A 27,172-nucleotide genomic window follows, 5' to 3' on the forward strand; every position below is an offset into this window, starting at 1 on the left:
ATTTATTACTCATATTTCATAATATAAAGCTATCAGTCTTTTTTTTACCGCTTCTTCGTTCCTCAACCAGTCCACAGTTGGCGGTGGTCTAGCTGAAACATCACACTTCACCATGTAGTCTTGTCCCTTGATGGGGTACTGGAACTCTGGAGCGTCCTTCCAAGTTATGGCGACTGAAAGCATTCAATGTATTCATTAGATTATAAATAAAACAACCATAACCGAAGACATTTGCAACTGCCGTACTAAGCACAAAGGGTATTTAGAATCAACAACTGCAGGTAACAAATCACTTGAGAATTTTGTTCAAGAATGTATTTATGGTGGTGATTTATCTATAAATACAAAAAAAAAATACCTTTATTCCGGAGGCCTTGAGGTTTTTTTTAAGGATATGTATATTTTTAATAAATATTTTTTAATATAAACCCTACACAGGAGACCTTGAGAATTTGGGGATGCTGTGTGGAGCGTCTTTATAAGAAGCGGAAAGATTAAAGTTGGGTACTTAAGAGACCCGTGTTGTAGGAAAGAGTTAACACGAAAGTCGCCAAATCATTCAAGAACTAATCGTTTTCTCATTTTCATGTGAAAACGTAAAAATGAATGTTAAGAGGAAGCTACAAGCCAAAAATGTGTATATCTTGGTATAACTTATATTGTAGGTAGGCATTAAAATCGCTTGACAAACGGAGTCCAGAAACGTTCGATTTCAAGCACAAAACTGGTTTTTATTTATTTTGTAAATAATTTTCTAAGAAAGCAAAAAAGTTAATCAATTAAAACTGTCACAGATAATCTTAGCTATAATAATGTATTTGTAAGTTGTTTTATTTATGCGTTCGAACATTTCTATTGAAAAAAAAATTTTTTAGTAGTTTTTATTTATATTTTTTATTGAGTAATTTTATTTTTTTATTTGTATTCTATTCAAGCGAAACGATTGGAAAACATTCAATTTATGTAAAACATATTTTTTGGTATTCATAATGCATACCAATTCGTTATAAAGATTAATCAAAATAGTGATTAGCAATAAGCTTCGTCTTAACGTACGGCTTATATCTCGGTTGTGCATTGGTGCCGATCGGATCAATTCCTTCATTTCTTTGGAGCGCCTTCCATTTATACAAGTACTTTAAATATTTAAAAAAATTATTTGATAATGTGGGCCTCACCTCAAGCACCCACTTTATCCGTGCTATCGGTAGAAACATTCTTACTTAGCGTCTGTACTCTAAAGACTACAATTAAACTACAATTAAACTACATATCAAACGGAATAGACTACTCATTTCTGCACTTAAGTGATCAAAAATTTTCAGGCTTCTATGGGTTCCAAACCATACGCATGTTTGGAAGGGTGTAGTTCTTCCACCTCCCATTGAAATACTAGTAGAACACACATAGCATTTCTACAGCATTCTAACTAGACATATGCGCTCTAAGGATTGCAAACAATTCCCTAAAATAAGGAATCTACAAAAATATACATATTTTTGGTCCAAGAGTTTTTCCCGGTATCTAGGGACTCTAAACCAGAGATAGGTAGTATAAAATGTCATAATGCAGCTTCCATTGAAATAACAGTAGAATGCACTTACTTATGGTCGAAATGGTGACGCTGGTGAGCAGTTTCTCAGTGTTGGCATAGTTGGCAGAGCAGTGGTAAGTACCGGCCATGGCCTCCGTCAGAGAGGAGATATAGAGCGCCAGAGACATGCCTTCGGGCATCAGCTCTGTGTACATTGGAGGTCTGTTCTTGCCTTTACTGCGGGGAGAAAAAGTAAGTTATTATTTTCAACAGAGTGTACTAGCTTCGGGAGGTGATCCTACATGATTACACAAGTAAAGAAGACAAACTTTTTTGAAATTCTAATGTTTTAACCCTAGATTCATAACCATTCGTCCTACAGACTGCGTAAAACGTTAATTTGTTTCTAGTGCCTCGAGTGAAAGAGATAGAATGATGACCTCTCAAGTACCTTCCTAGATCGCTTGTTCATTAGCAACGCGGGTGCGCTTGCCTCGCAGTGAAGTCTTGTGGACAAGTTATAGACCTTTGAACGTCTGAGAGACGAATGTTTATGAATAGTGTAACTTTTGACGAGACTGCAAGTTATTTTGAAAACATTGTTTTTGATGAGTTCTGGTTATACAGAGTAAAAGTAAGTATATGATAGTATTCTATATGAGTTATTATTTATATTTACATCTTATTTTTTCGTTAAAAATGTATTATTGTGTGTATTTAACATCAAATCTTTTTATTTTATTTTAGAATGGATGATCGGCAAATTGATGACTATTTGAATCGTTTATCTGATTCTGGTGATGATGATTTTACCAGTCAGCAAAAGGATGTAGAAATCAGTGATGTCGGAGATCATGTGGAATTAGATGAAATGGTCCCGACAGATTCCGACAGTGATAACGACATGGTTACGTAAAAGACACGAAATGCCAACTTTGCAAGAGATTTGCAGAGATGCCTAACAAGGAAAATCGCCGAAGTTTTAGATGAAATGCATACCATTGCCACACCTGGTCCAAGTGGTACTTATAAAAAGGTTTGTGGTTATTGTGATTATAAAAAATGGCATGCGACAAAATTCCAATGTAAGCAATGCAAAAAGTAAATGTGCATGGACTATCGCGGCCTCATGTGTGTGGAATGTAGCGATGAAATTTAATTTTAACTCGTTTATTATTTTTTTTGTTACCTAATTAAACATATTAAAGAGTGCCATACTTAATTTATTTATTTTATTTACAAGTAACCTAAAACTCGTCACTTAAATATAGTCGTCTGTGAGATGAATGTTTATGAATAATGTTCCTCTTAGATAAGGTTATGAATCTAGGGTTAAGGAAGTTTTCAGTTAAAAAAGTTAAATTCTTTGTATGGAAAAATAAATATTATTTCACGGAAAAATATTTTTGAATGGGAAAAAAACAATAGAATTTCTAAAAACTTATTTATATTTTTTACTTCTACCATGTATAATTGTAGAAATATCATGTAAAATTTTAGTATAATATATCCAGTATAAGGCCAAGAATCCCAACTGGCATGTAAGGCGGAGCCCAGAGCCCATGTATAGTGGGTAGGTACTTACACCTCAGTGATGGTCTTGTTGTTGCTGTCCGTCCACTGCAGGTCCGAGATGAGGCCCGCGTCAGCCATGTTGGGCCGGCACGTGAGGAGGAGCGAAGAACCCACTGCCTTGGTCTGGATTTGCTGAGAGGGTAAGATCTCCAAGGCCGGTGCATTGTCAGTTTGGCCGCCTAGAATAAATGAACAAATAAAAAAAAGAGTCAGTGCAGTAGTAGACTAGTAAATTGAAGAACAAACCTTGGATAATTCATATCCATATAAAAAGAATGAAAATTTAAATAAATTGTATGGAAAATTAGTACAGTAAGCTCTCCATTTACCGAGATTGTTGAAAAAGTAGCTAGTCCAATTTTTGGGGAATGTTTTCAACGCTGATGGAAGTGGGTTGAACATTTGAAAGATATTATTAATTAATATATAATATATGCTTCAAATAATCTGACGATATATGATATCAAATATTATATGCAGTTATAAACCCGAATCAAGCGATGAGTATTTAAAAAAAGTTGTGTTTGATACATCGTAATTAAAATAGAAATAAGCACAGCATGAATATCCGATTAATAATCAGTTCATCAAAAAATACATTCGAAAGTAAAAGTTAAGTTCCATTTATAATCTTTTATATAATTATATTTAATATGCCAATAGATGTAAAAAGTGAAATCAACCTGCACAACTGAACTAAAAAATGGTTAATGGATCAAGATTTTCTTTATTGATATTGTTTATAAATACATTAGCATCCATTGATTGCATGAAGGTAATTGTGGAAATATGCCTATGAGTGTGTTGGCAGTGTTATATTGTAGTCAGTTGAAATGTTATTCTTCTATTTCTATTTTCTATATTGTGGCTTCTCGTTATATCGTCTATACGCATCATGACTTTACCTATTTCAGCATATCGCTCGCGATACAACCCCAATGGGAACGTATGGCGAGCGATATACTGAAATAGGCCAAGCCGCAAGTATATAGCGTGGTCTGTTATAAGCTTTATAATTAATATTGTCACCTGCTGACAAATTGCTATATAAAAAATTAACGTGGATTAATCCTATTGCAATATACACGTAACAACTAATATAACTTTTAATTAATTCATCATAATATTTGTGTTTCCAGGTAGATTTACTGATTTATTATCTGAAACATTGAAAGAAAACATCACCGTTAACGAAATATACTTTAATTACGAAAATACCATCCAATCAAAGGAACCTTTGCAGTTCGAGGTAATATTTTTTTATTAATATACTAGCTGTACCCCGCCATGCGTTGCCGTGGCGTAGTCTGTCTGTGCAGATAGAGAAACAATAGCGCGTGTTGCTTTTACATCCAACAGTTGGCACCGTTGGTATTGTTTTCTTAAAAAATCACGTTTGTTTAACAAATGTCTCTGTTTTAAAAAAAAATTACCTGTCACAGATGGCATCTATATAAGATAGGTATATAAAAAAACGCGCATTCGAATGTAACTTTGTGTCAAATTTTCAAAGCAATCGGTCAAGGCGAAGCTTAATGCCAAATCACTATTTCGATTAATCTTTATTACGAATTGGTGTACATGTACATTATGAATACCAAAAAATATGCTTTAGATAAATTGAAGGTTATATCGTTTCGATTGAGTAGAATACAAATAAAAAAAATAAATTACTCATCAAAAATATAAATGTAAACTACTAAAATTTTTATTTTTGCAATAGAAATGTATGAACGCATAAAGGAAACAACATTTACAAAATACAGTTTTATAGCTAAGATTATCTGTGACAGTTTGATTTGATTAACTTTTTTGCTTTCTTATAAAATTATTTAAAAAATAAATAAAAACAAGTTTTGTGCTTAAAATCGAACGTTTCTAGGCTCCGTTTGTCAAGCGATTTTAATGCCTATTACCTACAATATAAGGTATACCAAGAATATACACATTTTTGGCTTGTAGCTTCCTCTCAAGAACTTTCGGAGGCTTAAGATTTTGAACAAACGTTACATTTTTATTTATATAGATAAGAGAATAGGTACATCTCCCATTTTCAAATACAAAATCAATGAGTTAGATAATGAAGTACGTTAAATTTTACAGGCAACATTAATTATTACTGAAGATACGGAGCACATCTCAAGTGATTGATAATAAACCAGTGTTGAAAGCTTATTACGGGGATGCCCTGAATTTATAGGTAACCGAGTCTGAAAGTAAATTAATTAATTAAGTTAGAGGAAGGTGGGATCTAGTTTTATCGCGTTTGAATTACGGTCATGCCTCGAGAAATGATAAACGTTAGACTCAGCATCCTCGCGTAGTCTTAAAATAAAGCCCCATATAAATTTATCTTAGGCACGATAAATGTATTTTATGCACATTAGATGCTGTAAAAATTGATCTAGGTGATTTATAGCTGAAGTAATCTTGGATTTAAAAGTCCTTAATAATATGGATTCTTTTTGTCTGTCAAAATAAAAAGAAATCTACTATGGAAGTTTCTTTGAGAGAAATATAATGAGAGTAGGGTTTAATAATCGTAAAGATAAATGTTCTGTATTAATGAGATTAGAAAATAATTAGCGAAAATTATTTATAAAATCGGGAAACGTATTCAAATTTTCGTTACACTACTAGTGCACCGAGAAAACCGAGTACTGATAAAAATGTGACTGCATGACCATTTCCTAGTAAAATGTTAGTCATTCATAATATATATAACACGTGTTCAACGCAACTGGCCTTGTCCGAATAAATATAATGGACGAGACGAAATAATATTATTATTTTGAAGAACACGTGTTCAGAATTCCTCATAACATATTCGTGCTTTACTGATATGATTTAGTATGTTATGAAATTTGTCAAATCATTCGTAAGGCCTCTAGTACCGTTTTTAACAGGAAAACAAATAATTTGAGCAGATTTTAAATAAATTACAATAATTCATATCAGTAAGTTTTCTCCGTGTGGACCCCACAATTCATCGCTATTGATAATGTCTTTCTTCGTCTGACTTCTTCCACCATCCACTAATGTATACCTCAATGTTACTGTTAAAAAACTACATTACATCGATTTTAATTCGACTCCGTGTCTCATTCCGGTGCAGAGATATTCCCCCGGCGTTCTCGACTTATTCCATTCACCAACTCCTGGCACTAATATGAACAAAATTTTTTAATTTCCGCGATATCGGTCGATTACTTTTCGAGTTTTGCGAGCGCAAACATAAGCAGTAAGTCCCAGGACATAAGGATTTTTTTTTCATGAATTTAAATACGCATACCCTCTTATTTTATTTCATTTGATCACAATAACTCATATAATAAATATTATTTTGTTTAAACATCGGCAATCCGTGCCGACTTGATGCCAAACATATGGTACAAACATTTGTACAGAGTTAATATGGAAGGATTTTAAACTTTCATTTTAGTCGGATAAATAAAATTAAAAAATTCACAAATGTTCAATTATGTAGTATTTTATATTTAAAAATGGTTTATTGATTAAATTTTCTCTTCAAAGTTTGTTTTTTACAGTCAGGATAAATCTTCCGGTGTTCCTGAACGCATAAACGCTTACTGAACTTCTGTAAAGTTGACATTGAGATGTTTTCATCAATTTTTCGTAAGCCTTCATCGATTTCAAAAATTACACGTCCTGGTAAGGTGCTTTAACTTCTATAATACATTGTTGCCATGGCTTGATATAGGATGTTACTATGAAAACCACCGGTAATTTTAAATTGCGCACAAAGTAATGATATTTTCAAGAAACAAAGCGCCCTTGCCATCCATCGAGCAACTGGAGGCCGAATCTTAAATTTTCTCGCTGTATCTCCGCCTAAAAATATCACAGAGAGCTCTAACAACTCTCGATAGTCATCTCCAAGTATTTTTGTTGTCAGTGCAGTTGGTAAAAGTCAAGCAAATCATCGATTTCGGAAACGGTTAGGTGCAATGTGAGATTTTCTCTGTAGCACTGAATTTTATAGGGATTAACATTTTTCCAGCTATCTCGAAACTTTTTGAAGTGAATGGGATGTCAGGGCTTGTAGTCACTTGACTGATTTTTACGTCAAAGACAGCTTTTAATACCAACTCATACACATGATGGCGGCGAGCAAAAATAAACATTTCTCTATTAAGTTTTTGTTCAAGCACACAAGCACCATTGAAGCGACCTGTATTTGAAGCTGTAGTATTACAACACAGAATTTGCACTTTATCTTCCAGAATCCAGTCTACAATCGCATTCCATATAGTCTGCGCTTGTTCGCTTCCCGAAGAACTTTCCAATCGTGGCACAGCAATAAGTTTTCGTTATCCCCATATGATATAAAAATTGGAAGACGTTCTTCTTTAGATTTTCGAGGATCTAAAGCAGGCAACAGTTTTCCGTCCCAGTGACGAGTCACAACATCTGGTACCTCGTTTTGAAAATTAAATTTTATGGCCTCCGCGCGCGCCTTTCGTTTTTCCGTTCGAATTCTTTGAATTGAATACTTACTTATTGGAAACTGATCAATATTATATCTAAACGCCTCAATAGTAGCTTCAAGAATGAAAACAGTATTTCTCATACTTATCCGGCACCTGTTTAGCGCTGCGACTAACCTTAGAGTAATTAAGTCTTTTTGCATCGACGTTTTACTGGTTTCAGGTTGAGTTTTCTGTAGCGGTTTTGGAAAATCTTCTAAATTTGTGTCTTCGTTATAATCAAGATGAGTCGTTTTGTAACAGTTCGTAAAACGATGTTGAAGGAGTTTAGTAAGCCGCTTTTCTTCCTTGATTGTTCTAAGGCGCGCTCTCTCCTGTTTATCTATCAGTTTTTTGTCAACCCCCCCCTAAGTAGCCAGGACGACCTGGCTCTCTTTACCGCTGCAAGAAGATTCTATGTTCATTTATTTTTATTAATTCAAGAGCATCGGCGTGTGCAATGTCAAATAAAGTATCTAAGTTTTTAACAAACTCTTGACGACGTTGTTCAAATATGTCTAGCGTTTTCTGGGCATTTCTTCTGGGAAGTTCCTCCAAACATGATATAAGTTTACAAGTTTTTTCACACAATTAGGTAAAGATTTGGTTGATATACGCGCCTTTTCCCAATAGATAACACACTCGCGAATAACGAGATTAGCACTTTGATTGACAGTTAAATTCACTTCCCGGATATTGTATAACAAAACTTCAAGAACTTGTCCATATTTGGTGTTTTACGACTCCTATTAAAACTATACTCTTAAGTGCGTAAATCTAACGACATCTTGCCTGAATGAGTGATATTCGTTTACTTACAAAAAGCAAGTTACTACAATGTCATCAACAGGTTTGCTCGCGGGCGTCTAAATTTACAAGTACTAAAATGTTTCGATGCAAGTCGGCACGGGTTGCAGTGGTCCAAAGTAAACAAAAAAAATTATAAGTGTTTTGTCATTATTAAAACAAAATTAGAGGGTATGCGTTCAAAAATAACAACTTTATTTTTTTTGGGATACCCTAATAAACAGGCTGAATTTTTGTATATTAAGATAAAGTTAACAGCAAAATTAAGTCATCGAACAACAAAAATGATAGAAAATAATACCTGTAACTTTATGGCGTTTAACTCCAGAGGGGTATAAGAAAAAAATCTCTTGTAACCATTAGATATACAAATCAATAACCACGTACATAACGTATATCGACGTAGAATCTATGATAACGCACAGCCTATCTAAATATGTATTAATTAATTATTGTTTCTTTAATTATGCTTTGAGTACTTCAAGTAATATTTTCCTGTTCAAGGGATCTGTTTTCAGAAATGATTTAAATACATACTTTTAATTAAACAAGAAATATTTGGGTCTTAACAAATTTGTCCATAATATATTTCTATAACAAAGGTAAAACCGTTATAATAAGGAACCAGAGAGAAAAATATTATGACTCGAATAATATATATTTATATATTTTTATTATTATTTTCGACAAACGCAGACGTTGAATATTTAAGTTTAATTATATAAAATTATACGTATATAGAATTGATAAATTGTCATTTAAAAACAAAAAACCCTAAGAAACATACGCTGTGAGATTGGTCGGATCGCTTATACTGCTTTCTCACGGTTCGTTTGGCCGCGTGCATTAGAATGCCGACATTTTTGTGCAAAGTTGCGCTGCGTAGACTCACATACGGGTTACAACTCGGGTATATAAATTATATAAAAATAGTTATATTTTTGGAAATCTTGTAAAACATTTCTATTTTATTGATCTTACTGTTAACTGACCTTAACCGAGGTACGTATGACGTCACGCGTACCCCGTAAGATTTCAATCGTTTTGGCGGGTTTGAAAAATTAACATTGTTTCAACTATGAAACCGAAATTTGTAAAAAAAATACTGGTACTTCCATAAGTTAGTATGACAAATAATTTCAAAAATTGACTGGAATTCCTTATCGTAGGCGCGTTTTCATTTTCGAACAAATAAACTAGTTGTGAACACTCCTGTACAAACACGTAAAAAACAACTTGAAAAAATAATGTTTATAACTCATACTTAATACAGGAATGCTAAAGTTATTATCAGTAATTAATTAACTTGAATGAATTAATTCAATGTGTGTGCTGTTGCAAACTAAAACTTGAAGAAATATATAACGTTCATATAGAACAGGCGTTTGTAGATAGAATTCCATAACAATGGAGATCCATTCACATGATAACTTTCCTCGGCTGCAATGTGGGAATAAGCTCTGTGTCGAAGGCTTTCTCTCGTCTAATTTAGGAAAACAATGAGGGCTTTGGCCCGAAATGATGCACGAGGCACATTTCGCCAACTCCATCCCTCCCTGTTTTGGGAATAATAACAAAGTAATGAGTAGGTACCCAGAACGGCAGCTGAGTCATGCACCACGTTGGTGCAAGGAATATTCTATAGAACTAAGAAAAGTGGATAGGATAAGGTTATACGTGATTGAGTGGCATTGTTTCCTGCGGAGTCTCCCTTTGCTAAGCTAAAACGGAAGAGGACTTTCCTTTCTAGTCTGAGGACCCACTTGAGTGTTCGCCACCCCTTGTCCAGGTCTTTACTCCCCACGTATTAACCCGACACCATAAAGTTATTGTGTTATAAATGCGCCCGAACAATCGCTTGAAATTTGAGTAAAATTGACACTCTGCGTGCCCTTTCGGGAAACAATCGAGTTTGGTTTATTAATTGTTGGCTGCGACGGGGAGCAAATGTTGATTCTGTTATAAAGGAGGGATGATGCGGCTTTTTATGCACGCTTCAATATTAGGGGATGAGAACTAGGGTTGATATAATCGAATGCAAAGGCCTCGTTGCACGTATCACAGAGCAAATGGAAGTCTTCGCTTATAGACTAGACAGGATAATGCCGCCTCAGCTACACAGAGTATCTGCTAATATTTATTCAGTATTAATTTCTGCTTTGGCATAGAATTTCACGGGCCGGAGTGCAATGGGGTAGGTATTCGGATCACGTAGTGCCAACAAGCGCGCGCCAAGCAAATGCTATTATTATCTGTAAAAGTCTATTGGGAGTTTAATTGGTATAAATGGGAAAATTGATCCATTCATCTAGTGAAATTTTAAAGTTTGAACAATATTAATTGATTGTAGGTACTCTCTAGATTAGGAAAATCAATATGCATTCATTACACTTGTACTAAAAAATATTTCTATAAAAAACTTAATATATAAGCATGTCGTGATGTGGCCAGTGACACATAGGTATCTCAATACATATGTTATACAAGGTATTTAAAATTCGATAATAATTGTAGATGTTAACTTCTGAAAGTCCAAGTATAGTAGTAAGCTGTTACACATTCGTGAGAGACAAGAGTATCGAACTACTGATTTGAATTTGTGTTTAATAAGAAAAAGGTTACGACATTTGAAAAAAAACTACTAAATTTACTTAGAAACTTGTTAAAAAAGAAGGAACCTCGAAAAGGATCAGAAATAAATAGATCTCAAGATAAATTGTATACAATTTTATCGTAACTCCGCGGTTATTTCAATGTGCACTCTTCTGCGGTCAAATTACTACTGATGTCGTTGTTTATTCGAAATACTTTCGAAGCCTCCTGGTGCCAACAATATGGTCACGTGCTTCGCCTCCAGTTCATCGAAATGATTTCAGATTGTATGTCAATGCCGTTACGTTAATGTTACGATTAACCTTGTCTACATACATATCTGCGGTTTTAGGGAAACCAATGATATGAATAAGGGATACATTTTATCAGTAGTAGAGTCAATTGTCAAAATCGAAAACTAGCAAGTATCATTGATTCGATTGATTATTGTAGAGAATAATATGAAAATAGGTATCACAGTTCCGCATATCAAAGTGAAATAGGTCACTAACAACGAAATCACAAAACAGATATACATAATAAAATAACACCGCATAAATTATTTAATTTTCATAACTTTTATACATCATCGTAAATCTTCCAAAATATCAATGAATCACGGCCAAAATTAAAATGCCGACAGAATATCATTAAACGTGACTTAATTATCAATCATTAGCTTCCCCCGCTGTTCATTATGACCCTGCAGCCTCTGTAAAACACACTTAAACTCTTAATGAGCGGGGTTAAAATGTTTTTATTATTATTTTTTACGAAAAAAATACAAAATAACCAAAATTCTGTTGCTTTTAATAAATATTTGTACGAAAAAATTCAGGAAATTCCGGCAAGATAAGGCTGAATTCCACTTAGATAAGGAAACTTTGTTTATTTAGGATCATTTTAAATGTTATAATATTAAAGCTGTGATTTTTTTGATCTGAACTAAATTTTGTTAATCACAGAATTAATCAAGAAATTTTTTTACAGTCATGAGAGGGGTAATGAAATACATTTTATGACTCATTATGGAACTTTACTGAAACATCTTACAATTTTTCATTGTCAGTATGCCTTATGTTTGCGGCTGATAAGCCACCACTGGTACTTTGTAATACCTATTTAGTTAAAAATATTATTGTTGCCAACTATAAAAGTACTATCCAGCTGTAATTTTACTTTGAATTACTTTATATAGTACTTATTTTTTAAATCATTTTGTAGTTTTTTTTTTTAACTTCCGATTTAGTTGTCCGGGTTAAATCTTCCCCAAAGGAAAAACTTAACCCTTCCACTCACTTTTCCACAAATGATCATCTAGTCAATCAACATTATGTAAGTGCATTATATAAGCAAAATAAATACAAAACAATACAAGAACAACACGTCAACTCACCAGAGATCAAATGGGAAAATAATTCACCGACTCCAGATATTTTCATATCAGAGGGTTCGGCTCGGTAGAACTTCTAACAGGGCCTATAAATCCTACTGATCCCTCAACATAAATATTTAAAAAATATTTTGTTGTACATGTATTCAAAATGACCGATTTTTGCATCTTTATATATAATTTTTTTGATAGATCTAATACGCCTAAATTTTTAATTAGAGAGCTAGGTATAATGCCAGTAGCCGAAATAACGAATGGTAATATTTTTATAGTCTGAGAATGCCAAATTCTTTTTATTTCATTTCCTAAATCTGTGTATTTTTGAATATTACAGGAATTTGGAATAGCGACATCAATGATATAAGTTATTTTTTTAATTTTGTCATGTAAAACTATATCGGGTCTATTATGACTAATCGCTCGGTCTGTTAGTATAGTTTTATTATAATATATTTTATAAAATTCGTTTTCTAAAAATGAATTTTATATTACATTAAGTTTATTTGAAATATTTTTATTTATGTGATTGGCCTCAGGCCTTAGCACGGGTAAGTCACCCAGTGAGGCCAACATTAGTGGATTGTACAATGAAAAGTAAAATATTGTACCAAAAAAATCATAAAGCTGCTCATCTCAACACAGGAATACTTTAGACAGATGAGCGGCTTATGAATTAATTGTAAAACACTATTTTTGAATAAATAATGTGCAATCTGTACTGACTTGTAGATTTAAAAACCGAGTACAGGAATGAAGGTTGCTCGTCAGGGCAATTTTTTAAATGAATACGGCATTAGAGTTACAACTGTTCCTAACTATCCGGAACCAGTGAGACTATGGCATTCCCATTTGGGGTACATTGTGAAACCGAATGGAGTGGCAATAATGGGAACAGATTGGAAGAGGAAATTCGGCAAGTACATAATAATTCAGACTTGGTCATTTTCAAGTAATTTCAAGTAACAAATATGATTTAAGATTTTACGGCCAAAAGTATTTTTGCTATTTGTTTTTGCGGTGTTATGCCGTGTTTTGCTAACTCCTTCTTTAGCCAACGTTTCGGACAGCATTGCCGTGTCCATCATCAGGGTAGATGTGTTATACAATAACACAATGCTGTCCGAAACGTTGGCTAAAGAAGGAGTTAGCGCAACACGGCATAACACCCCAAAAACAAATAACAAAAATTTCAAGTAACGTTTCGATTCTAAATGGTGGTCTTTCATAAGGCCTATACTGAGAGTATCTAGGACTTAGAAATACTGAAAGCATTTAAAATAAAAATCAATTGAATTTATTTAAAATCCAAGTGTCAACAATCTACACAAAATAAAGAAGCAAAAAAAGAGGTACGCTAAAATATTCGTCTCTAATTTTTACTATTTGAACCAAATTAATATAAATTTTAATCACGTGCGAAATTAGGCCCGAGCCAATGGGACTTATTAGAGGAGTCAAGGAGGATGGGGGGGGGGGTGGTGACGTATTATGCTACTCACGTACACGGGGGGATGCCACAATTGTAAACCCGACGCTGTAATTAACCACACGTGAAATGAAGACAATATGCATTCAGCTCAATTTATAAACTGAGTGAAAAGAGCTCACCCTTTCAGGCAATGTAATTAGATAGCGTATGCATTTTCACCAATATGGCTTCTAATTAAATAAAGCTGAAATAATATCCGTAATCCGAAACCAAAGGTAATTTAAATTAAACGAGGTTGTTGACTGCCAGGTGGGTAGGGGGCGGTGGTAGAAGTTAGATTGACTAAACTCTAACTCGAGTTCGAATCCGGGCCAGTTCTGAGCCAAGCGACGACGCCTGGCGCGAGTAAAATTTTACGCCCCTTGTCAAAACCAGTAGACGTCGAGGTAGGTGATCACTGTAATCATTAACATTCATATGATTTGAATTTTTGTGTAGCGCCGTTTTTATGAAAAATAATCTCAAGGTTAGGTGTTCTCTGTGTTCAGGACTGTTTTATCAGCGTCTTGACGCCTAGGCAATTCGGCGTCCGGAGCAGCCTCTAATTGCGTCCGCATAGAGCCGGCCGTGGTTCGAATCACACAGTGGGTACGTGTAGAAACTGATGTTGCCAGTTTACGTAAGAACTGTTGACTCTTAGGCCCCAGACAGGTCAAGGAAATTGATAACATGTTCTAGAAGGTTTTTCGATTTTTTAAAGCTTGAAAAATTTAACTCGAAATAAGAAGAAAAAACTTAGTTAGGGCACACGGACACGTCCAACACTTACTTTTTTCTATGGTTTATCTCTTCAGCAGATATAAACTATAAACTCAGCTAAGACCATAATATATTCTAACTCTGTGATATGTTTCAGCTTTGTCTTATAGTAAAAGTTTAAAAAATCAGTTATTATGAAATATTTTAGTGGATTCAGTATAAATATTGTGATGACTGATGTTGAGTGAAGTGTCAACATATTTTTGACCTCAAATAATTTATATGCTGTGACCAAACTTACTCTCTCACAAAACAGACAGAGTTTCGCTACGTTTGGTAACTGAGCAGGATTGCGTGATTTTTTACCCCAGGGCACCCTGAAAAAAGACTTTATTCCATAAATAATGTATGGTACTTCCTTTCCAGATGAACTTGCCCATGGCGTTTCACATAGTTAACCCTCAGACATGAATTAAAACTGCCAGTGGACGAACATATTTGATGCTTGAAAATAATAGGTAGTTTTTGCGCATTTCATTTGAAAGAACGTAAAGTCAAAGAGGGCTTCTTTCACATAAAATGAAAAATAGTACGCTGTGTAGAAAATATATAATATTTTATTAAATTAAAAAAAAACATGAAAATAAATTATTTCAAAAATACTTTTATAATTTAAATTTTAAAAAAAATTGGTCGAGGTTGAACATTAAAATGGCTACCGCCCAACCGACCAGCTAAAATCCAATCAAAAATAGGGCGCAGGGCAAATACATCAGCAATAAATAATAAAATCCCCTCTCAGCTGAAACTGTGTGAATTGTCATCCTTCGGTCCAAGAGTGACAAAATGGTTGTTGGATCAAGGCAGGACTGATTCCGAAATGTTACTAAAAATGTAATTTGATTATTATTATTATTTTTTTTTTTTTTTTTTTTTTTTTTTTTTTTTTTTTTTTTTTTTTTTTTTTTTTTTTTTTTTTTTTTTTTTTGATAATGCCTTCAGAGGGCGAAACAGCTGTCACGCGTAATAATAATTACACAGCAGAACTTGTTTAAAAATAAACTGTTTTTATAAACCCAATAATAATATTATTGAATATATAAAAAATAAAAATTAAAATGGAGTTCTACAAATTAAACTTAATAACAATAAATAAATTGATTATTATTTATCACGAACGCCTCTATGTATCTTTATGTATCTTTTTTATGTATCTTCGTTTAAACATACTTATTTTTTCTAGTCATAAATCCTGTATTCGTCTAGAATAACTTTTTTTCCCCATTATTTCTGGCTTTCATCCTTCAAGGGTGTTCTTGGCCATCATTTAAAATTATTGAGAAATGAAAGGTGAATTTAAATATTAATTTTATTTAAATAGGCAAATTTCAAAATTATAATGAAAATTGGAGTCGAGTTCAGACTTAGAAGAGATGAGATGTTGAATGGAGGGGAGGCAATTTTAGATAAGGCTTGATAGAAGAGAGGATATTTGTTTAGAGAGGGACAACCAAAAAATATGTGATCTAAAGTTCCCACTTCTAGACCACAGAATGTACAATCTGGGGAGTCAAGGACGTGAATTTAAAAAAGATGGGAAGGAACGGAACAATGTCCGATCCTCATTCGAATGAGTGAAACTTGAAACCTGTAAATTTGACTGTCCTAAAACGGGAATCCTTCCTAGTTGGACAGTCAAAAGCATAAAATGTAATCAATATTATAAAAAATAAATACAAATTAATTGAAAATCTATCAATTTTTATAAGCTATAGATAGGGAGGAAAAAATCTTAAATCTAAGTAATTTATAATATACACACAGAGTTCCGAGAGAGTTAACTTCACTCACGAAGTTCAGTTTTAATACATTAATTCTTAACTGAATACTCAAATGAATATTGGACTAAGAAGTTTGTATATTTTATTTTTATTTATCTGCTTTAAAAAGTACCGACATATTTTTATTTAAAAATAAATAAATTTTTCTTTCCCTAACGCGAATTTATCTCAGTTTACTCCACATATAATATTTTTGGAACATCATAAGCTATTGCGTTACAAAAAACGGTAGGTGGGTACCCACCTATCAAAGAACAGTGACCAAAGGTTCCACAAAACATAAACTATCTAGAATTATTCAACATCGTAATATAAAATGATAAAACGGTGATGCCCTTATTTTCCATATGCGCAATAACACATAAAAGCACCACCAAAACGGCTGGGGAAATCAGAATCAACATTAAAGTCCCAACATCTTCTTCCTTGTGTATGTTTTCCCGTTCCTACGTTCGAATTTATAAGGGTCGCGGTCCTGATTGCATTGTGTCGTCCTGCTATGATTTACTTACTAACATTCGTTACCCCTGACCTTAGGGCTAACATCGGAAGTATTCCGACAGCAAAGAGGAAAATAGCGGTTTACAATGGGGTAATATATTTGTATGTGTCCAACGTACAAATAATAAACAACTTTTCTTCTTCAAATACAATTTTCAAAGGGAGGTTGGCCCTTTGCAATACATTTCTCTTAACAAATATTATGTATGACAGAAAGTTGAATGCTGTAAAAATGAGATCTCTGAGACGTGTTTGTAGTCAAATCACATTTAATCTGTTTTAAATGAGAAGATCTGAAAATGATTCGAGGCCGATGTAAGGTTTCAAGAAAAATTGAGATGGTCGTTAACGTTAAGACATTTGGCTAGCAGTCGAATGGATCAAGGTTAGTACCGACTTAATCTATTTTCAGCACATGTTATACTCAGTAAATAGGTCTATATTATATATAAATATGTACATTCATAGTCGTTTTAAAGTGAAACAAAAATACACTTACATACTCGTAGAAGGAGATGATTACACATACGAAGCAAGTTTTGTTGGGAGAGTAGGTATATTATGAGCTAGTGAATGAAAACTTCAGCCACGACTTGTTTAAGATACCACACGGCAGAAAAAACGTTCAAGTTCAAACGTTCAAACGTGCATTATATAGCTTGACAAGAGGAACGGTGCTCTTAAATGAAATTTCTAAAAGAGCAGATACAATTTTTACTCTTTAAATAACCTAAAAACTACCCATCTTCCCAAGTATTAAAATAAGAAATCTTGTAAAATATGGATGGTTAATCTGTCTATAATAATAATAAAAAATTATGATAAGTCGAGTGCATTCCTTCGTTCCTTTCCTATAATTTGTGATTCAGTTCGCGCTTATGCGCCGTATACACGCAAGGAAAGACACCGTATATTTGCTGCGGGCAGTGCGGATTTGATTTTTATACAAATCAAAAGCTTTATTCCGAGATTGAGAAAATTTTGCAAACTTGATCTTCAAAACAAGAGGTAGGTCACTAGAAACAATGGGATTCAATATGGGATTTTGAAAAACCACCACATCCCCTTTTCCACCCCTTAAAGCAAGTATCAAAACTTCTTGATTATAACTTCACGTTAAAAATAAGAGGAAATTTATTACTGTCTACATCTGATATCGAAAATCTCTGTGTAAAGCCCGGGCGATGCCGGGAAATTCAGCTAGTGATACGATAAAGTTTGCAAACACAATAAACGTATAGAGTAGGGTGATATCTCATGGGTGAGGTAGAAATATCTAAAATAGAATTCTCTAGCGAAAATATCGATGAAGCTTTGACCTCTTGAAAAAAAACTTGATTGTAAGTTTTTGTTGGCAAGCTCTTCAAAGTTTAGTAATTATAACATCCTGATGTATGTATTTTCGCTTCAATAATCCATGAATAAACTGATGAACAGGTAAGTGGGAGAGATTTTCATTAAACATTTTTTAGTTTGAGTAAAGTACCTACGCGAGTTGATTACCAGTATGAATATGAAAATTCTGAATAAGTTAACATGGAGTCCGTGAAAGGTATAAAAGGTAATGTAAAATATTTAACACACAATGTGGGTAAAAATTGATATTTCAAAATCCATAGCTTAAGATAAAATGATGTTACAAGCTAACAATAGCTGCGTTAGACGTTCAATAAGAACTGTGCAAATTTCATGACGCCATAGCTCACTGTTTAAGAGTTTTTGATGCTTCAGACAAACAGCGTTCTGGGTTCTGGTTCAAAATTGTTTCAACATGTCAATATTAATATCTTTACTGACTGAGCGTAGCAAAGCCCTGTTTTAAATCGATCTTTTGCACTACGTCTGTAAATTTGTTTGTACGTTCCGTTTCCGTTTCAAGATGGTGACCATTTTAATGGTTCAGTAAAGATTATTTTTTCCAATGCGAAATCGTCGTGTTTATTTGGACTTATTTGCATGTTTTCATTATCATGGTACCTATCTGCCTGAAAAATGTTTGAAAAATAATTCCTTTTGAGATAGTGACGTTTCTGTGACATCACCTATATACTCAGCACTTGATGAAGGCAATAAACGCGCAGGAATTTTTATAGACCTAAGAAAGGCATTTGATAGTATCTCTCACGTAAAGCCTGTTAAAAAACTAAAATCTAATAACATTAACGATAAAGCCGTTCAATGGATAGTAAGTTATTTGACAAATCACCCACAATACGTTAAAATAAATGACACGACTAGCGACCAAGAAACGTCAAATTTTGGTATTCCACAAGGCACAGTTCTGGGACCGGTATTTTTCATTTTGTATGTAAATGACATATTTGTTCAACCATTACATGGAAAAATTGTCTCTTACGCTGATGACAGAGTCCTTATAGTTAAAGAAACAATATGAGGAAATATTCATTCAAAAGCCACAGAAGATATAAATAATCTAAAAATATGGTTTGACGATAACCTTCTGTCGTTAAATTGTGAAAAAACATATGTCGTCCCCTTTGAAATGAATACCAACAGTATACCTCCAAATCTTCAAATAATCTTACATTATCATTCTCTCACACAAAACGACGCTAATCACTGCTGTCCACAAAAATAAAATTACATATCTAGGAATAATCATCGATAAAAACCTAAAATGGAAAGATCACATTTGCCATACAATAAAGAAAATTAGGAAATTAATTTATATATTCTTATGAATCATAAATTTCTTATCAATGAAAAATCTATATTCAATACATTATGCATTAGTACAGTCTGTTCTACAATATGCCATTATTAGTTGGGGAGCAGCTTACAAAACTAGCCTGACCCCTTACAAATTGTTCAAAAACTCACAATAAAAATAATACTAAAAAAAAACCTCCAGACTTCCCCACTGAAACGCGTATTCGAAGAACTCAAAGTTCCTACATTTAAAAACTTATTTATGAAAAATTTAACTATTCAAATTATAAAGAAGAAGATAAATACTCATTCATAACTGAAAATCGAACCAGATTTAAATATATATTTGCGTGCCCTAAACTACACACTTCGTTTGCCCAGCACCATTATACCCACAAAGGAAAACATTTCTTTAATAAATTACCAGAAGAAATCAGAAGGAAAATGTTTTGGAGGTCGAGATCTACTACTCCCATAAATACTATACAAGTAATATCCTCCAACGACAAAAGTTATTGGATCGAATCCTCTATTCTGGAGTTGAAAAATTGACGATTTTTTTTTAAAATATGATAATATTTCTAAGCAATACTTTAGTTTATTTCTGCTACTAGGACGTACGAAACATATGGATTAAGTACGTACTTGAAACTCCACTGTCCATTTTGAAGGAAAATGGCTGATTTCTGCATGGCCGGGTATTACTGCCTATTGCCTGGGGTGAACGCGGAATAAAATTGCATTACGCAGTGGACGTTCAAGTTTTCACATAAAAAACCCTGATAAATGTTTAAGGGAAATATTATTTTATTATACCCTTATTCCAGTGACGGGGCGCCAGTCAGAGGGGAATCTGATATCTCGAACAGGAAAATTCAATAAGATGCTGTTATGGATATTTCTTAGGTCTTAATAATAAAACTAAAATAGTGTTTTTTAAATCATTAACAACATGTAATGTTTGTGGAATTTAAGGGTACGCTCACTGGACAAAGTACAAACCTGTAATAAGATGGTCGAATTTAAAAATTAACTACAAGAAACCAGTTTTTGGCATATTTCTTAAAATTTGAATATATAAAAATTCAGCCTGCGTATGTTTGCGCTAGCAAAACTCGATAAGTAGTCGACTGATATCGCCGCAAAGTTCAAAGTTTGTTCTTGTAGTGTCAGGAGTGTATAGAGAATAGTATGAATGAAAAAAGTAGTCGGGGACGCCCGAGGAATACTTAACGCAATATCTCTGCACAGGAATAAAATACGTAGTTGAATTAATACGAAGTCGATGTAATGCAGTTATTTAACAGTAACATTGTGGTATATAGTAGTGAATGGTGGAAGAAATCAGAGACTCCCGAGAAAGCCATAAATGCATTAGCGAAGCATTGCGGGGTCACTAGTATTTCATCAAATTTCATAGTTAAAGTACACAGTATTATTGAAGTTTTTTTACCCTCGCAAAGAACTTGCGTAGACGTTTTTGTCAAATGTTTCAATACCATGTTTATACCGTATTTATATTGCGTATGTAGGTACCTACACGGTTTACACTCTGTTATTCCTCTATTCATTCTCTGTTTATACTTTATTTATACTATGTTTATACTTAATTTTACTTTATTTATACTATGTTTATAATTAATTTTACTTTATTTATACTATGTTTATAATTAATTTTACTTTATTTATACTATGTTTATACTTAATTTTACTTTATTTATACTATGTTTATTCTTTGTTCGTACTTTGTGCGGTATTAGTTTACATGCTGTTCATACTCTGTACATACATGTTTACGATATTTAAACATTGTTAATACTCCGTTAATACTTTGTTAATACTGCTAATAATAATAATATAATATTCCGTTATGTGGAAAGGTTGGTGCAGTCCCACACATTTCATAAGTAGCATAGGTAAATTAAAAACAAACACTACGTACAATGAACACGTGTCAAAAAAGTTAAATAAAGAAAAAATATAAAGCTGTGGCATCTGATTTGCGAGGGGTCAGTATCTTTTTCCAGTATGCGACCTACTTTATTTAAGCTATGTTAATATCGTTTATACTGTATTTATACTCCGCTGACGTGTACCCGGCGCCGCTAGGAGTCATTTCTGTACTTTCTAAAAATATTATATGCAAGGTGCCCCGGGGGGGGGGGGGGAAAGAACATTCGAATTTCGAAAAAAGATATTCATGTTTTTTACTTCTACTATCATGTAGAATCACCTCTTGAAGAAAGCGCACTTTACCCATGACACCGTGCATATAAACCTTCCAGAAGACATCATCTAAATGATAGTGAAAACCCTATCAAAATCCGTTACGTAGTTTAGAAGAACTAAGCGCACAGAAAGACGCGAATAGCGTCTTTGTTTTATAATACTTTTTATAGGTACCTTGTAGTCGATATAGTGTATCTTGTTTAATCGTAGCTCTAACCGGATTAATAGGTACCTCTTGGTGTGGATATCTTGTTTAATCGTAGCTCTACACGGATTAAACAAAATATCTTGGTGTAGATATATTTTTTAATCGTAGCTCTACTCGGATTTATAAAAGACTACATATTTATTGTCGTACATTAGATTCGCGGAATACAGATATTCGGTCTTAAAGAGTGTACAAAAATAATGCATTCTTAGAATTCGGACAGAATAATGCACTAATTTCCCTACTTTATTATTTATATCTTTACCAGGAATACCTTTCCCGTAATGAAACAACAAAGGACATCCATCAACCATTGAATACAATACCGTCACCAAGGAACTAGTAATTTATTAATATTTGTAACAGATAAGAGAACATTACATAATTAAAACATTAATGATTCATAAAAAGCCAGTATTGATTTCATAATATAATGTCAAGCCACATTGCTTTAAAAAAATACGATATTATTAACAGATTAACCTATGTCTTATGACTTACTTTTGAAATCAAATAGATATCTAGTTGCTATGTTTTCGTCGTAAAAATAAATAAACCGAAAAGTGAAACATTTCTTATTACACGAAATAATGTTTCCGTTTATATTTGAACGTACAATAAAGAAGAACACAAGAAATGCCAAGTGGGCGTGTTTTTCGTGATCCGAAAGTCTGCTGCGAAAATCATTCTTTGCTTAAACTTAATATGCAAAACTGTGTTTCAACACCATCATAAAAACAAAATCGGAGGCGATACTCGAATTAAGGCAAGTGTAAGATAAGTGCTAAGTAAGAGGCGACATTAGTTTCCATTAAAATCTATGTAAAAGGAATTTCTAGTGTTCTTCTTAATTATTTTACTATCTAATTCCCGCTGAGTAAGGACAGTTAAGGGTCTAAAGTCGTTTTTAAATAAATGTAGCTTCGCTTAATTAAAATAATTACGGTCCTTGTAGTGCGCCTTGAAGGAGTAACCATGTTACTTAGAAAAGTGGTGCGTCCCCTCAATTGTTATTCTTTATTTTTTGTGTAATGTATCAGTATTAGCCATTTGTGGAGTTTTACAACGTCATTTTTTTCTCTTTTGACATATGACATATCGTCTTATTTGTTGATAATTCTATGGATTTTTAAAGCTCCGTTGATTCTAACGTTAAATTGATAGGATGACATTTCGAACTGAAAATAGTAATGTAAAGATTCCAGACTGTAGCGGTAATCAATATTTCATAACGCCAGAGCTAGCCGTTCGAGATTTTCTTTGCAGATACGAGCTAACGAATATATTTTTGTATTTAAGAATGCTTCTAAACCTCTTTAAATCTATTGAATTAATCTTTTGAACGAATATATTTTTGTATTTTAGAATGCTTCTAAACCTCTTTATATCTATTGAATGAATGTTTTGAACGAATATATTTTTTAATTTAAAAAAATCTTCTAAACCTCTTTATATCTATTGAATCTTTTGAATGAATCTTTAATTTAATCTTTTGAATGAATATATTTTTGTATGTTAGAATGCTTCTTAACCTCTTTATATCCATTGAATGAATCTTTTGAACGAATATATTTTTGTATTTTAGAATGCTGCTAAACCTTTTTATATCTATTGAATAAATCTTTTTAACTTTTCAAAGGCCTGACTCCATAGCTGTCGCCACGAAATGAAAAACCTTTGCTCTTTATATTGCCATTAAATTTAAAGACTGATTTGGAAGGAGGTAATAATTTTCGAAAGCCTATTATGGCCCATATTCTTCGCAATTAAATTAAAGTTTTATGGACCAGCGACCTTTTCGGAAACGCAATTGAAATGTGATGAAATTTTTCAGATAAAAAAGACGATAAAATCTGTTAATATAAGCCAAAGGTAGAATTAGAAAATAAATCAATAACTTCAATGAAGTGCCCCTTATAAACAATTATTTTATTTGAATAGAAATCAGATAAGACAAAATACTTTCACTGGATTCAACTTGCCAGGGCTAGGAATTTAATTAACAAATATTAGGGCGGAGATACTCTAGATATAAAGGTGCCTGTGACAGACCACGCTATAAGCGCGTTATATTTTTGTGGCTTGGCCTATTTCAGCATATCGCTCGCCATACATTCCCGCTGGTAGTGTATGGCCAGAGATACGCTGAAATAGGCTAAGTCATGATGCGTATAGCGTAATGTGTCGCATACCGTAGTCAAACGTTGGAAATAGTGATGGAGCAATAGCGAATAATGATCATCATTCATTTTATTTTTTAAATAGATCCATCTATTTGAATTTTCTTTTGTTTTTTTGAATAAATGCATGAATGAAGTGGAATCTTGGAAGTGCAAATTAACCCACTGAGCTGGAACTCGGCAGATAGACTCGTTGTTAATGACAATGCATTCTATCAACTTTGCAATCACGCATATATGCATTTATTTGAAATTGGATGACATTACAACAGTCAATATACGAAGTAAATGTCGGTCCTATCCAATTGGGATTTGGAGCAGTTGTTAGGTCGGGTGACTCCAATCCCTGGGGAGAAAGGATCAATCCTTATTCATTTTTTTTTCAAGTTATAAGAGACATTTTAAAAGTTCACAGCAATTAAGAGCCAGTTTCTGGGGAGGAAGGTTCAATCCTTAGTCAAAAAAATATTTTTAAATACATCTATTAATAAAAGCATATGTATTTTAGTAAAAATACTTTAGTAGTTTTTACAAGACGATTTTATGTGAATATAAATAACCAGCGCAATTATCTGAACTTCTTCCTGTAATCTGTGACACGTTTCAACGACACTATTGAGATGATATTGTCACTTATTTAACTTGAAATAGAAGGTACGTGTACACTTATGTGCTGATATCAAAATTACATAATGTATAGCAATAAAATTACCAACTAACTAAACAAGGTATAGTATTTAAACAAATTAAATGATCTTGAGAGGTTTCACATTAAAAAAAAATACAAAAATTAAAAATTACTCTTCAGACATTTTGTCACTTCTTTTTAAAATTTGAATACATTTTCCTCTTTTTTAATACATAAGAAATCTTGAAAGATCTTATTTAACACATAACTAATTAGGTTGTCTTCGTGGTACTCTTCATCAGAAGAAACATTTAGACACATCAATTCAAAAGATTGGCATAGATCCTATGAACCCAGACTGACAAAATAATCACTCTGAGTAAACCCAACAACTCATCTCTTTAGGAAGCCCTCATAGATTTATCTTTTATGCAATATATTGTGAAATTTTCGACCTTCTGTTACGATACGATACGAATGTACCGTCCCAGCCAGAAGCACTCCTGTACCAGACATACACAGAGACAGGGATTTCGCTTCGCTCAGTTATTAAGTTTTACTCAGTCAGTTATCAGCAATAATATACAGGGTTTTCCAATAGGAGGTGTTATTTTGAATAGCCCGCTATTTCGGTAGATGTTACTTTTGAAGCTGTAATTTTTTGACATTTGACAAGTAGAAACTACGCAATTAATAAAAATTGAACGATACACGTTTCAACAACGTATTGAAATTATCAAGATTCACTTGAGTGAATCAAATGCAAATCATCTTGAGTGATGAGGCCCATTTCCACCTCGGTGGCTTCGTCAACAAGCAAAATTGTCGCATCTGGGGCTCGGAAAACCCAAGAGATATTGTTGAAAAACCTCTCTATCCTCAACGTGTGACTGTTTGGTGCGGTTTATGGTCCGGCGGAGTCATTGGACCTTACTTTTTTGGAAATGAGGCTGGAGCAAGAGTTACGGTGAATGGATTGCGCTACCGAGCGATTTTTTTATGGCCGGAATTGGATGGTATTGATCTGGACAACGTTCACTTTCGACAAAACGGCGCTACGTGCCACACAAGCAACGAAACCATTGATCTTTTACGATTGAATATCAAAATAACACCTCTTATTGGAAAACCCTGTACTCAGCAAATGAGCAGGAATAATATTCGTTATAAATTACCCACAAAAATTCAGTGCGATAGTGGTTAATTCCTTAACCCGGCACAAACATAACAATATGTAACGCGGTGGGCAGGACTTTAAACCAGACGATGATATCACGTCGGATGCTGCGAGGAAGTACCGGTACTGGGCACTTGAGAATATTATGCAGATGTTCCCTCGGATGATCTGCGGTGATATAGTCATCTCCCGACCAACGTCTCTGGAGAAGGTGGGCGTAAACGCGTGCGGAGATGAGGCCGTCACTTGAGGTGGTTACTTACTGATTTATGGGTTCATTGAGATGACTTTATACAATCATGGGTACTTGGTTAATTAAATTCAATTAATTTATTATAAGGTGTAAAATAATGCATCTTAATTTAATTACAATTTTGGCATAAATGAGGCCAAAATGACGGCCTCGGAACTAACAAGCTGAAGGTCGCGGGTTCAAATCCCGCCGTACCCCAGTAAATTGTATTTGATTGATTTGTTTAAGTTCACAATTTAATCTTTAAATAATATCAGGAATATACGCGGCATATCCCGGAGAGGAAAATCCTTTCAGTATCGCATTGGTGTGGGACCACCAGTCGGAATTGAAAGGTTGCATTAAAAATACAGTGTGTGGCAAGCCTACGCACGACGGAAGTGAAACTTTTAGTATTCTTCTCTCTCTGTTTTCATTTCATTCTCTCTTTTTTTCTGTCTATTGACATATTTATAAGTAGCATGTGATAAAAATTAAAAGTTATAAAAATATGGGATTCGAACCCGGGTCCTGCATAACGAGTGTCGAACGCTCTGCCTCTAGACCGCGAGGAGAGGTATCCCGCGCGACGAAAACCGCGTATACAACGTGTACTCCTCAATTGACTTGTCTGGCTGTGTTTTTTACTAAAAAAACTTGTCACGCACGTCTGCGAGGGTAATTAGTCGCTTTATCGGCCTTGGTTAGTAATTTTAATGATTCAAAATAAAAATAATTAATCAAAATACCGAGCGACTCTACCGGCTCGATTTGTAAGCTATATTTCGAACAAAATATCATATAGTAAAAATATCTTAAAGTCACAGCACGAGAGCATTTTATCACTTTTCCTCGTATTAAAAAAATCACAAAAAGAAAAAAAAAATAATTAAAGCGGGGATCAAACCCCGGTTCTTCACGATGATAGTC

General features: G+C 33.6%; 1 protein-coding gene across 3 annotated transcripts in view; it reads right to left on the minus strand.

Annotated features, from left to right (window-relative positions):
• Positions 1-27,172, minus strand: part of Fas2 (neural cell adhesion molecule fasciclin 2) — a 563,869-nt gene that overhangs the window by 20,176 nt on the left and 516,521 nt on the right. For all 3 annotated transcript variants that reach the window (XM_089642658.1, XM_089642657.1, XM_089642660.1), the window contains exons 2-4: positions 3,120-3,288; positions 1,605-1,771; positions 49-173 (exon numbers count right to left, since the gene is read on the minus strand). In XM_089642658.1, coding sequence (XP_089498784.1) covers positions 49-173; positions 1,605-1,771; positions 3,120-3,288 — 461 coding nt within the window. The remainder of the gene's footprint in view (positions 1-48; positions 174-1,604; positions 1,772-3,119; positions 3,289-27,172) is intronic.

Source organism: Hesperophylax consimilis, chromosome 18 (assembly GCF_061612785.1).
Source record: "Hesperophylax consimilis isolate HC1 chromosome 18, BYU_Hcon_1.0, whole genome shotgun sequence".
Lineage (NCBI taxonomy): Eukaryota > Metazoa > Arthropoda > Insecta > Trichoptera > Limnephilidae > Hesperophylax > Hesperophylax consimilis.